This window comes from Lissotriton vulgaris, chromosome 8 (assembly GCF_964263255.1).
Source record: "Lissotriton vulgaris chromosome 8, aLisVul1.2, whole genome shotgun sequence".
Classification (NCBI taxonomy): Eukaryota; Metazoa; Chordata; class Amphibia; order Caudata; family Salamandridae; genus Lissotriton; species Lissotriton vulgaris.
The window spans coordinates 1,516,387,580-1,516,401,926 of record NC_141696.1 but is presented as its reverse complement, the minus strand read 5'-3'; the positions used below and the strand labels follow the sequence as shown (position 1 = coordinate 1,516,401,926).

The window sequence follows — 14,347 nt, the reverse complement described above, 5'->3', positions numbered from 1 at the left end:
GCCCCTTGTTTAATTTGATGGTGTTTCACGTGTTATTTAAAAAAAAATGAAATGTGTCTGCATGCAACGTTGTTCTAATATTTTTCCTTTTCAGCAGCAAGTAGCAGTACATTATGACAGAATTATTTTAAAATGCTGGCATGTGACTATGTTACAGACAATGTGCTTTTTACCACGTTTAAATCTGCTTCAGTTAGTTAGAATTCATGGTCAGTATTTCTGGCCTGGGAACGGCTGTATGTTTTCAGTTTGAAGGCATTTGCTCTGACCTTGGCTGATATGAGCCCGGCATCTGTTCGCGGCTCAGAATTCAGAATGGGTGGAGGACCCGTGGGTAACCTCTGGGAGCAGAGAGAGCCAGCTTGTTATTCTTGGCTATGTTACAATTTCTTCCCGCGGAGAAATGTTTATATAAGGGGGGGTCAAGTCGCTCTTCCTTACAGTCGGCGCAGACAGCTTCATTGACTTCAGATAAGGGATGCTTGCACATACAGAATAATTGGCAGGCGCTTGGCCCTTGGAGTTAGATAAATACAGTAGGCCCAGTAAGCTTCCCTGACTAGAGATTAGAGATGCTTAAACAGAATAATTGGCAGGAGCTTTGCTCCTGCAATGAGATCAGCATTTGGCAGTGATTCAAAATTACATCGCAGTGTAGCCCGGCTCCTGCTTATTATGGTTGGAGCTGATTCAAAACTCTGAGCGTGAACATCTTTTTAGAGGGAGGGGCTGTTTCTCAGAGGAGTGAGGAGTAGCTAGGCCCCAGCCCTTCTGGCTGTGTATGACAAAATTAGATTTTGCCCAAACAAATTTAAAGAATATGGTATAGGTAGAATGTTTCAATCATTCCTTGGATTTAGAAGAATTCTTTTCATGAATTAGGAGGTTTCTTTCGAAAATAAAAAGCACTTGGGGTGCTTTTTAAATGGAAAATGTGTTTTTGCAAGATTGATGATGCGTGTTTCTCGTTTCAGATGGCTTTATCGTGTGGGGGCCCTGGATGAGTGTGATTTTCTTATTTTGGAGTGATGTGTTTTTTTGTTTGTTTTCGGTATGAATGGCCCCTAACCCACAAAACCCCCGAGGCTGAATCCAGGATTAGAAGCAGACGTACCAGGCTGAATCCAGGATTAGAAGCAGATGTACCCGGCTGACCAGACTGGAGGGTGTGCGTCCTTGGCACCGGATACAGATGAAGATGGAGAATCATGGCCTTTACAAATGAACTGTTTCTATGAAGAAACCAACTATAGAAGATACTTTTTTAATAGTGATAATTGGCATGACATTTACATTATAATTGACAGTTGGCTGCCTCAGCAGTCAGGTTCAAATCCCATATACTCAATTTTTGAAAAAAAAAACATTTTCATTGACCTGAAATGTAATTCCTTGGCCTGCATTCTTGAGTCTTGCATTTTACCCATGTTTCTATTTCAGATGGACATTATGCCACTTTTGCAGTTACCATATACAGGCCCCACTTGAAAAAAATGTCAGTCCTGTTCATGGTTTTGATGTTTATGCAGTGCCACATTAATGCAATGATTCATATATATTTTGCTTTTAGTATGCTACGCTATTTCATTATTGATACACTTGTTTATCTTCACCTATTTTATAGTTTTCCTGTTTTCTGCAAAACAGTCTTGTCACTGGAAAGAAAATAATGTTTTAAATGATGGTGCACACATGTGTTCCACAGCATGATACAGAGAGGAACTAGGTGCAAACTGTTTCCTGAGTTAGATGATTTGTGACCTTTACCTATTGCCTTTGGCATGGTTCAAATTTAAGTCTATGATCTTTTAGAAAAATGTATACACCACATTTAGATAATTTTCTTTGACTTATTGCTTGATATGCATAGTCCTACACCAGCTATTTTGTAGGAATGGGGTTATCTTTATTTTCCTGTTATTACACTTTCATTTTGATTCATCAACTCTTATTTAGAACAGTGGGATTAGTTCCAAGGGTGGTCACCCTAGACTTTAAGTTGTCCTGGGAGGTGTGTCTTTTAGTCAGGTTATGTCCTACATCTATTAGTTATAGTTGCCCAGACCTTGAGGACCCTTTGTTATGTTTATTTGTCAGATTTTACCAAATCCTTTCTTAAGTTGACCAAAGTAGGTAGGCCTCATTTAGGCCCCTTGTTGTTTTCATTCCACAAACATGTCCCTACACCAATTGATTCTATGAGTTATCACTAGAAGTTGAGGCACATTTAGTTCTTAAGTTGACCGAAGTAGGTAGGCCCCATTTAGGCCCCTTGTTGTTTTCATTCCACAAACATGTCCCTACATCAATAGATTTCATCAGTTATCACTAGAAGTTGAGGCACATTTAGTTCAAGGGTGCTTTGGTTAGTTTCTGTTGTTATCAGATCAATCTTAGTTACATTTCAGTATTCAGGTCAAGGGTGCTTTGATTTGTCTTCAGTTGGTTGTTAGACATCAAGTTTTAGGTGGTATTTCCTTAAGTTGTCATTTATTTTAGAGAGTCGTTTGGTTTTGTTGATAGATTATCTTGATGTTTGTTTATTAGTTTGTTGTTGTTTACAGATGTTCACAAGTTAAAGTCAAGGGTGGAATGTCCTGACATGGTTTTTGGCTCTATTGCTGAGTGATGATGACTTTAAGCTTGCTAACATCTATAATCTGTATTCTTGCTTTGTGTTGGCCCTTTTAGCCCTTTCTTCCAGACCTAGAAGAGGATAGCTGCTTTATATGATGATAGATCCCTTATTCTTGACTCTAATCCATCTATTGCCTATTTGACATAATTATGTGTCCTTTCATCTTCCTGCCTATAGTAGAGGGTGGATCCTGTAGTCCTGATTTTATATTACATATTGGTATGGTTTGTGTAGGTACTCTGACAGAGTTAAGTGTTATAATATCCTTCTCAGGCCTACAAGGCCCAGAACTAGAGAGACTCCATTTTGCTTTCTATCCCTGCAGAACTGAGATGCTTGCAGGGTAAAGGTAATGTTTTAGTTTTGAGCTGTTGTCCACTTGGAGAGAACCGGTCTGGGCCAGCCCTTATCGGTAGGCTGTATTATTCTCTGTGTGGAAGACACCACATAAGGCCGGCCGGCTGGGTGTGTGTCCTTGACGCGGAGTGGTGCAGGGATCTGATGGGCGGCGGGCTGATGGCTGGAACTTTCCATGAGGAAACAGCATTCCATATTAGTGAAGTGCAGAGGCGGAGTCAGTTAGTTGAGCTGGAGTTGCAGACAGAGTTGAGTTGGAGGAGGAGAAAGAGTTTGAGCTGGAAGCAGTTGAGTTGGATTGGAGCAGAGGAGAGGAGTGGAGTTGCAGAAGGAGTGGAGAATCAGAAAGAGTTTGAATTGGAAGGAGTTCAGTGGATGATTGGAGCAGAAAGAGTTAAGTTCAGAAGGAGAGGAATTGGAGCAGAGGAGAAGAGACAGAAGATGCTTGGAACAGAGAGAAGACAGACAGACAGTCAGTGAGCTGGAATTGAAGGAAGAAGTCAGAAGCAGTTACTTATCAGGAGGAGTTGTGAACAGATGGAGTCTGAAGTGATGCCTTTTGGAAGAGACTGAAGTTATATCGTGGATTAATTAGTGGGAGCAGCTGGAGTGAATTGGACATTGGCACAGAGACAATTAAACAGAGTGAAGAAGCTAGTGGAGCGAACGGTTATCAGAGCGGCAGAAACCATTAGACTGAAGTTGGAAGGTGGAGAGAGTTCGTGGGGGAGAGGAATCCAGTGCAGAGTGATCAGCGCAGATGTGTGTCCAAGAGTGCAGAAGAGGATCTAAGACGAGCTAAGGCACAGACGAGAGAGGAGCCCAGATGACAGCTAGAGCAAGACCCCACACTCCTTAGGTGATATTGTTCTTTAATCTTTAAATATTAACCTTGCCCTTATACTATATGTCTAATCCTTTTCCTTTCAGCGGTGTGTTACAGTTCCTGTTAGTTACAGAGACCCCGCAGATTTGAGTTTGTGTCTATTCCCATTTTATTGTTATTGTAATAAAGATACCCCAGTTCTTAGTGAACCAGCATGTGCCTCGTATTCTTGTTCAATCAGGGTAACCTGTTCTTCTAGTCAGGCATTGTTTTCATGAACGGATGTAATTCCCGGTCAGGTAAGTAGTGACTGAGCAATGAGGGAGAGAGGGGCCCCTCGATGTGAAGACTAGATTGCACATTCTCTAATTTGGTAAGTTGTGGTAATTCCTAATATTGTAGTATCATATCCTGAGTAGCCAATGAGAGATTCCTTCCAAAGGTACTCACAGGAAAGTGATCGTCGTTGGTAAGCGGCGTTAATGAGAACACCAGGCGGGAAACTGGTGCATAGGTCCGCCGGATTGCGGATCAGGCTGTGAGTGAGAGAACACTAGGGAGGACACTAGTGAATAGGCCCGCCGGATTGTGGACCGGGCTGTGAGGGAGAGAACACTAGGGGGGAACACTAGTGTGTAGGCACGCAGGATTGCGATTTGCCGAGCAAGCACTGACTGTGGTCAGTGTGTAATGGTAACTAATCAGAACTGCCCCAGGGTAGATTAGTCTGGACCCATGTGGTCGCGAGACTATGAGGTATGAGTGTGGTATAGGGCATGGACGTCCTTAGTAATCAGTGAGTATTCCTAGTAATCCCTATAGATTTAGTGGTGTTTCTGATGATATGAGCTTGTATATTGCGAGTTCCCCATCCTCAGGTAGGTACCCAGGTGCCTGGACAGATGGGTCCTGAGGAGGGAGGTGGTTACGTTCCGGCTGGGTTGGAGGTGCTCTGAGGAGCTGATCCTATCTGGTCCGAGAATCCGGCCTTTACAAGTACTGACCAGAGATTTTCCGGCATTCAAAGGGAGGAATGGTGAGACTTTTTTTTATCATTCGCAATTTGTAAAATGAACCCGAGACCCCTGAGTTGGCATGAGGTGCGAAGGTCAATCTTTCGTCAAATATGACGTCCAGGTTTCTGACACTAGTGACTGGAATCTGTGGGGAGCCCAGAGTGGGAGGCCACCAGGACTGAGACCAGGCGGGGGACAGATTGCCGATTGTCATAACCTCTGTTTTGTCAGAGTTCAGCTTGAGGCAGTTGCTGGCCATCCAACTACTGATGGCCAGCATGCCATCTTGGAACTCGGCTGCCACTTTGTCACCATTGTTGTTTATTGCCAGTACCAGTTGTGTGTCGTCGGCATAAGATGTAAGGCCCATCCAGTGTGATTTAATGATTCTCGCTAAGTCAGACACATAGATGCTAAAAAGCGTCGGACTCAGCGATGAACCTTGTGGTACACCGCACGGGAGGGTCAGTTGGGCAGAATGGAAAGGGCCCAAGTTTACCGACTGGGTGCGTGAGGTGAGAAAGGATGACAGCAGGTCTCGTGCCCTAAGCTGAATGCCCATTCTAGTGACACGGTGGATCAAGATGGTGTGATCAACCGTGTCAAAAGCGGGTGAAAGGTCCAGCAAGATAAGGACTGCCGTGCCGCCATGGTCCAGGATAATTCTGATGTCTTCCGACGCCTTAATAAGGGCGCTTCTGTTCCATGCACTTTGCAGAAACCCAATTGAGTATCATCTAGTAGATGATGATCTTCTATAAATTTCGAGAGTTGGGTGTTCATTATCTTCTCTACGATTTTAGCCGGAAATGGTAGGCTGGCTATGGATCTGTAATTTTTAGTGGTTTCCGGATCCAAATTAGATTTTTTTAATAAAGGTTTCAGTATGGTTTTCATCCAGGAGGTGGGGTAGATACCTGAAGAGAATATAGCATTCAAAATATTAGCCAAAACAGGTGTCACCTGTTCGGCAACAGGAGTGAGCACAGCAGGCGGGCAAGGATCATTGGCTGAACCTGAGGACATTATGTTAGCAATCTGGTCTGGTGTTGTGTGTTCGAATTGTGCTAGCGTATGATCAGGGGCATCCTTTATGAAAGGCAGGTCCGTGGAGTTGGTCTGAGATGTGAATTTTGAATACATGTTATTTACTTTTTCAAAAAAGTAGTTCGCTAGGGAGTCACACAGTGACTGAGAGGGTACAGGGACAGCTGTAGCTGCTGAACCAGATAATTTGGTGACTACTTGGAAGAGTTGCTTGTTGGAATTTTTTGCAGCTTCAATCTGTGCAACATAGTAGATATTTTTTTTTCTGTGCGATTAGGGTTTTATATTTGGTAAGAGCATCTTTATAGAGGAGTTTCTCCTGATTGGTGTATGATTTACTCCATTGTCTTTCCCTATTTCTGCACAGTTTCTTTTGTTCCCTGAGTGATTCAGAGAACCAAGGGGCAGATTGGGATTGCTGGTTTTTAGAAAAGGTTTTGTTTGGCACCAGCCTGTTAAATGCATTATGCAGTCACTTTTCATAAATTGCTGACGATATATGAGGATTTGATGGGACCTCTGGGTTGGTGGAAGACAATTGTTCCTTAAGGAGATGATTGTCTATGCTTTTCCAGGGTCTAAAACTTCGGAGCACAGTTAGGATAAAAATGCACCGGTCTGCTCAGCAGGTAATGCAAGAAACAGAATGTTTTAAAGCACAAAATTCAGAAACTGGCAATTTCACAGCAGTTTATAGACTTTGCAGTTTCCCTTTTAGCTAATTGTTTGCGGAGGTGAATCAAGCAAAAATAAGGGGTCTGTGCTGTGATTCCTAACTGAACCGCAGACGAAAATACTCTGCCCAAGCCCAGACAAGATGTAGGAGTAGAGAAGCATTTCAGAGGGAAAGAAAGACAAAATGATGGTGTAGATAAATTAAAATGTCCGCTAGATTGAAGATATTTTATATCTTTCTTGGTGGCAATAAGGGAGGAATTAAACCTGAAGTCTAAGGTCCTGATTCCCAAACGGCCTCCGCTCTCACGACAGAGGCGCCTCAGTCGTGGTGGAGTCTCTGCACTCGGGCGGAATCCCCATAATGAGAGTTCGCATTGTGAAGATTCCGCCCTGAGTGAGGAGATACCCCATGACTGTGGGGCCTCCGCCACAAGTGAGGAGGCCCTTTGTGAATCAGGCCCTAAGTTTAGACTTGAATTTAAAGTTTAGACCCGAAGTCTAACTTTAGACATGACAGATAAGTTTAGACCGGAAATCTAAGTTGAGACCTGAAATCTAACTTTAGACCTGAAATATAAGTGTAGCCCTGAAGTATAAGATTAGACCTGTAGTCTAAGTTTAGACCTAATGTCTAAGTTTAAACTTCAGATCTAACCTTAAAATTCAGGTCTAAGTCTACCTTTGTGAATCAGGACCTTTGATTTTAGGAGGTCAGGCAGAGAAGACCTGGCCATGGTGTGTTTCTTTTTATCGCTCGCTCAACTATCATCAGCCTCCCTACCTTACTATAAATGCATGCACACAACCTCAGTCTAACTCCTCACCTGTCTCCTGGATATCATCTTACGTCGAACAAAGGACATTTGTTTACCCAAACCACAGTCAATGGAAGCCACATGAGGGTAGAAGAGCCTACATTCTGGGCTCCCACCTTCGCGTCATCTTGCAACCAGACATGAGGAATCAACCAGGTGTTGCAGTCAAAAAAAACTCTGAGTCATTATCTGAAAGAGGTTTTCTCAGCATCCCTTGATATTACAGGTAGTATTCCCACACAAGAGAGGCTCAGACCACAACAAGGAGGGCAAAGATCCCACCTAAACTGAGCCGCTCCAATGAATGATGCACTGTGATATACGATTTGTTGGGAGATGTTAAGAGGACCATCATAGGCACTTTTTGATCTCTTGATGTTTGCCTCTGCCTTTGAGCTTCCTCTCTGTAATTGAGGAAAACACAATTGTTGCTGCTTCTGCCGTGGCGATTGCTTGTTTGTTTGTTACTGTCAGGTTCATTTCTTGGTCTTTTCCACTGCATAGCTACAGAATGACAGTGCTGTTGGAGGCGCTGTGCTCTTTCGTGCTCCCTGTCTGCTGTCTATAGAGCAAATTTAGACCTTGGCAGGCTGTACTCCATTCCTCAAGGGCAGAAGAAAGATATACTCCAATGCACTGGTGGACTTCGGCCAGACTCATCCAAAGATCTCTGAAATATTTTGGCTCAGGTGTTTTTTAAAAAGCATAGGTCCGGGAACTTCAGGGGGGATGTATGACGTTACAACGCATACTTTTACAACGCCTACCTTTACAACGCAATTTTTGCACCGCAACATCCATTACAACGCATACCATTACAACGCATGCCATTACAACAAATTCTTTGAAACTACCTTTAGAACGCATTCCACTACAACGCATACTACCTTTACAACACATACCATTACAACGCATAACATTACATTGCATGTAAGGTAAGTGTTGGATAGTGTAGGGGTTAAAATTACTATTCTAACTCCAGGGGGTGCAACAGTAGGGTAAGTGTTGGATAGTGTAGAGGTAAAAAATACTATTCTAACTCCAGGGGGGGCAACAGTAGGGTAAGTGTTGGATAGTGTAAGGGTACTATATGTTGTAATGGTATGCGTTGTAATGGTATGCGTTGTAATGACTGCGTTGTAATGGCATGCGTTGTAGTGGTGTGCGTTGTAGTGTCATGCGTTGTAATGGTTCCGTTGTAAATGCATGCGTTGTAATGGATGTTGCGTTGTAAAAGTTTCGTTGTAATGATAGTGCGGTGTAAAAGTTGAGTTGTAAAGGTTGTTTCCCTTCAGGGGGCCATCCGGCGTATACTAGTCCCGGGAGCCATGCAACAGGGGCTACAGTGGCAAACAGATCGAATCAACAGGCCATTCTCCTTCAATTACTTCTGCTCAACTTCCTGACAGCAGGCAGGTGAAGTGCCGGGAAACCCAAATTAAGGCCTGATTTATATTTCGGCTGGGTTGGGGGGGTGGGCAGAGTAGATTACTCTATCTACCAACCCGACAAATTTATGAATGACCACCAATCTGGTAGTCATTTATGAACCATTGGCAGGAACAGCAGTAAAGTCAGTTCCTGTCAATGCTCTTCACTGTTTGTTGCAGGGCTCCGGCTACATGACGGATCCCTGCACCAAAGAGCTTTATTTTCTATTTTCAAAAAGAAAATCTCAAAACAGGATTTTCTGTTGGAAAATAAAAGTAAAACGCACCCCTTGCCATGGGAGTCATCCAGATAGGGAGGGGGGTATTATTCCTTTTTTACTGACCCTTACTGCCAGGGTTGACATGGCAGTGATGGACAGTAAAACAAATGGCTACATGCCCATCCATCCTAACGGGGTGGGAGGACGTTTAGCCATGTCTCTGACAGCCCTCACTCCGTCGGGCCGTCTGATTGGTTTGGCTTTGACGGTGATCGAGAAGTCTCTGTCGTAGTCAGAGCTATTGTCTGCCTGCACCTAAATGGGGTAAGCGGACAACGATCTTGCCGTTAAGCATATTCCATCGGTGTTGCGATAGAGTTTGCTAACAGCCAAGATACATTACCTGAGCCCTTAGTCCCAACAACGTGACATCTGTCATGCAGCCTCCTCATACACATTTTCAGGAGCCAAAGGCAACCCCTCTCGCATCAAAGCCAAACTCAGTCCAGGTGTGTCCATCCTGTGACCAGCTTTCCCGCGGTCATCATCTTGGAGAATTATATTCCCTGGGAGGTTATTCTTCCCCTCTTCGCTGTGGACAAAGGCCACTATCACAGATGTTGTGTTCAATCCTCATAGACACCACTGCTTTCAGAGGTTTTAGGCAGCTCTCCGTTGCTGCTTGCATTCCAGTTGACACCGGAGAAGCTGGATCCTGGCCAACACTTAGGCACCATGCCTCCTCCTTGCATGGCTGCCTTCCCTCACACAGTCCAAGCTTGCATTATCACTACTCTTTCTTGCTGTAACCAACACTTAGTTATTCATACGCCCTTATCGAACCTGTTCATCACAGCCTCCACTTCAATGACGTTACTCATCTTAAACAAACTAACGTCTGTGCTTCTCAACACCGTCTTAATCTAGAGTATCAATGCTACCAACTAAGCTAACTCTATAGGCTCTTTAAGTAGAAAGTTCATACTTCTGGGGTTAGTGTTAGCAAAATCATTAACTGCCTTAGCATGGTTGAGTACCACTCCTCCGAGGATTGAGGCGTGGATGAGGGATGTACGTAAGTGGACAACCGCGGAGACGGTCCGCATGAAACAGGTCCTGAGAGACGAGAAACTGGAAGATAATCTCAGGGCGTGGATGGCTATGATAAAACAGATGTGCGGGACCCAGATGCTTTAGACACATGAAAAGGTGTAACGTAAGTGATGAATTGGATCCCCAGAGGTTATACAAAAAAGGAGACTGAAAGGAGGGGGAAATGAACTTTAAGAACTATTGGACACCCCCTAGAGAGGCATGCTAACACCGAGGGAGGGAGGGGTGGGAGGAAAGTTCCCTGTAGAAGATAGTAGTATGAGGAACAAAATAGGAAATTAATGAATGTACTGACCGGATGGTGTTTACTATCCTGGGAAATAGGGAAAAAAATGGGGGGTTACCCCGTTGTCACATTTTTTCCTGGATCTAACAACAGTTTCATATGACTTGTAACTGCCAATAAAGTTATTTTTTTTTTTAAACTCCACAGGCTCATGCATTACTTACTTTGTCTGGAGCAGGGAGCACAGAATTTAATTACCAGGAACAACACTGCAAGTAGGACGATGATGAAAACGCTCCCCGCCACAATGGCTGCGGTATTGTTCTTCTGAAGCTCTGGAACCGGTTTACATATATCTGGAAAAGAGCAGGAAGAAAAAGATGAGGGTGAGTGGGAACTGTCCACTCACAGCACTCCACTTGAGCCACACTGTACTGAGCTGGAATCACCTTATTGACCAGTAGCAATGCAGACAACAGGAAACAACGGTGTGGAACTTGAATCACTCCCTTATTCATAAGCGACTCTTTGAGTTGGATCATCAACTATAACAAACTCACAGGCAATTTCCTAAACATATTTTATGATGCATGAGTGACCTCCTGTTATAAATGCCCATCAGGAAACACACAGTAATCCACTAGCGCAAGCAAGACCTTATTGATAAGCCTTCATCGGTGGTGGCACGCCAACTGAAATCCCTGCCCCCATGTGCGATTTCACTTCCAGGGCAGAGCCTTTAAATGTGTCACTGCCCTGGGGAGAGAGGACCCGCCCATGAGCTAGAGGACACATACAATGACTTCCCCCAACAACACAAAAATATAGTTCAAATAACTGTGATAAGATGTCCTGGGAGTGGACCTTTCACCAAGGACGCAGCCATTGGGGAGTGGCCACATTCGCTGCCACAGGAGCATCATGATTGTAAGACGGCTGCGACACAGGAGCAAGAAAAAGTCAGGAAGACCCTCAGGGTAAAAGGAGGAGTTATCGCTGAAATGTTCCGCAGCAGGTCTGGTTTCACTGACAGAACTTTTTGCTCATAGCATCTTCTCAGATTGAGTTACGGTATCTCCTTGAGCTTCATCGGCAATTACTTCTCCACCCTCCTCTCCATGCAGGATCTTGAAATATGAAGAGCTTCAAGTGAAGGTGTGTTCATCCCCCCAGACAGTGACCATGGAATGATTAATACTAATAATCACATAAGGTTCAGGGTCAATATTTGAATCTTCTCTACGATGACTTCTTGACTTGGCAAGTACTAGATCACCTTACAGTAAGTGGGAGACCACAGCTGCTCACCATCTGTTTCCATATTGCTTCATTTTATTCTTCGTCACAGCATCTCGGCATCAGGCTTCTTACAATACGTGGGATTTATGGTCTCCGCTAGGTGGAAGGACGCTGAGGATTTTCCGCCCTAACATCAGTTCTGCAGGAGATACGGCTGTAGTACTATGAGGAGTGTCTCTGTAGTCACATAGGGCCCGATTCACAAAGGTAAAGACGTTTGGTCCAAACTTAGACCAAATGTGTAAGTTTACGACTTTGGTATTTCACAAAGGGCATTTACGAATACTATCTATATGTCCGCACACGGGCCGGATCTCCACCTTGAATGCGAACATCAAGATGGTACTCGATAATGCCTGTGGTGCATTACCAAAGTCGTAAACGTATACATTTAGGCTAATTTTAGACCAAAGGTTTAAGTTTAGCGTTGTGACTCGAGCCCATAGTGTCTGACAAAAGACTTCGGATGGTGAGTGGTGAGTGAGGTTGGCAACTTGGACAGCCTTCTTGGCCATAACAAATCAATTATTCCTTTGGCCTGCCGCCACAGAGGTATGATTTTCCAGTGCTCAAATGCCTAACTTTCTTGCAATGTCTTTGAATTATTTCCCTTTAAACAGGGGACTTTGCCTGAGTTCACAACAGCACGGTTGCCAAATGAAGAACATTCTTTGTTAAATTGGAGACATCTGACGAAGGGCCGGGTACAGCCATTACTTCAGGACACCTTGAACATTCATGGTTTCCCTCTGATAAATGTTGACCAGTGGGTTAGAGACCAACAAAGTTAACAGTAACTTCTTTTCACACTTGCAAGAGGATCTTGGACATCTGCAGAGGTTCAGGAGCTCCGTCTTTGCTTGACGCCTGACAGATATGACAAGGGCTGGCTTTCTTCTCAAAACATGGATCCGGTTACAAAACCACATGGCCCGATTCACAGAATGAACTTAAGACTCAATCCTAAACTTACTAGTATTTTGGTATTCACAGACTGCACTTACTACTTTTGGCATTCACAGAATGCACTTACTACTTTTGGTATTCACAGAAGTTAGGATTTTGTCTCAAGTTTATCTTAAGACAAACTTAAGACAGACTTAAGACAGACTTAAGTTAGGATTTTGTCTTAAGTCTGTCTTAAGTCTGTCTTAAGTTTGTCTTAAGTTTGTCTCAAGACAAACTTAAGACAAAATCCTAACTTCTGTGAATACCAAAAGTAGTAAGTTCATTCTGTGAATGCCAAAAGTAGTAAGTGCATTCTGTGAATACCAAAATAGTAGTAAGTTTAGGATTGAGTCTTAAGTTCATTCTGTGAATCGGGTCCACAGACACTGGCTTAGGAGTTGTCGAGCTTCATTTGCAAGATCTTTGGCATGACTTGACTTCACAGTGACCGGGGAATGACCATACGTGGACACGTAGGAACAGTCCATTCAGTTGGTAAGCTAGCTTTTCCCTTACATTTCTTTTAAACTTCTTTTTATTGAATACAGGTAAATCTTAAGAACATACCGTTACAAAATGAAAGCTTGGTGTACATAGCAGGCCTTAAAGCCCATTGATACATCCATGACAGCTATACATTTACTTCCCTTACATTTATAAATGCTTGTTGATTTTTCATTTTACTCTGGTATAAGACATACATTTTTTCAGTTAATTCCATCGCTGTGACTCAATCACAGCCTTTATAGCGCACATAGTGGGGTTGTGTCTGGATGCGTGGATTAATTCTTAATAATTCAGGGCACAGGAATATGACTGTCAAATTACATATCTCAGGTATTCCTTAGCTATTTAAGTTACTGAGTTTTTACAGGCTAATCTGGAATACAGTCCACAGGAGTTTGTTTTACAGATCCGTGAATTAGTTTAAATAGCTAGTCCTGCAGAGGTAAACTCCCATCTCTCAATGTGGGAGGCATTTTGGCCTTTGGGTAGCCAAAGATTGATAACATAGTTTGGTGGTCAGTCTCAACTGTGAAGGATTTTTCATACAGGAAAACATGAAAGTGCTCACAGGCCCACACACAGGCACACAGAGATTCTTTCTTGGCCTGTGACTCGGCCGCCTCTGGATTAATAAGACTACGACTAGCATATGCAAGCATGCGCCTAGGTGCTTCAGGATGGGTGTTTCTTTGAGCTAGGCAAGCTCCATGTCCTACGGGTCTCACATCAGGTCTGTGGGTTATGAAGGATCATAGTATGTAAGGTTATTGGCTGCTGTTATTTTATCTTTGATGTCTTGAAATGTATGTTGACACTTTGAGGGTCACTTAAAAGCAGACCCATTTTTTGTGAGTTTCCTCAAAGGCTCATTCTCTGAGGCAACATTAGGCAGGTACCTAGAACAGCAGCTGGCAAGCTCCAGAAATGAGTGAAGAGCAGAGACATTCTATGGGGTGGCAAAGACCTTTTTGGGGTCTGGCCTCATGCCATCAGCAGAAAATACGTCCAATGAATTATAGAAAGTGTGTTTGAAGGGTGCAATTGACTCTATTAAGGGTCAGATTGGTGTCCTGCAATGCTCGACAGACTTAAGAAGGGCAGAGTCACATCATTTGAGACTCTTTCCATGCACCAGTATGTCATCACTATAGCTAAAGCAATTTTGGATAGTACGTATGACTTTTCTTCTCTCTTCTTGAAAGATTTCAGGTGCAGAAGAGTTGCCG

At 43.5% G+C, this 14,347-nt stretch overlaps 1 protein-coding gene across 2 annotated transcripts in view; it reads right to left on the bottom strand.

Moving 5' to 3' along the window:
* LOC147699068 (T-lymphocyte activation antigen CD86-like) overlaps nucleotides 1-14,347 on the bottom strand; it is a 271,021-nt gene that overhangs the window by 37,167 nt on the left and 219,507 nt on the right. For both annotated transcript variants that reach the window (XR_015299393.1, XM_086935643.1), the window contains exon 4: nucleotides 10,592-10,723. Coding sequence is in view for 1 of the 2 variants with exons in the window: in XM_086935643.1 (XP_086791769.1) it covers nucleotides 10,592-10,723 (132 nt within the window). In the remaining variant the exon portion in view is untranslated. The remainder of the gene's footprint in view (nucleotides 1-10,591; nucleotides 10,724-14,347) is intronic.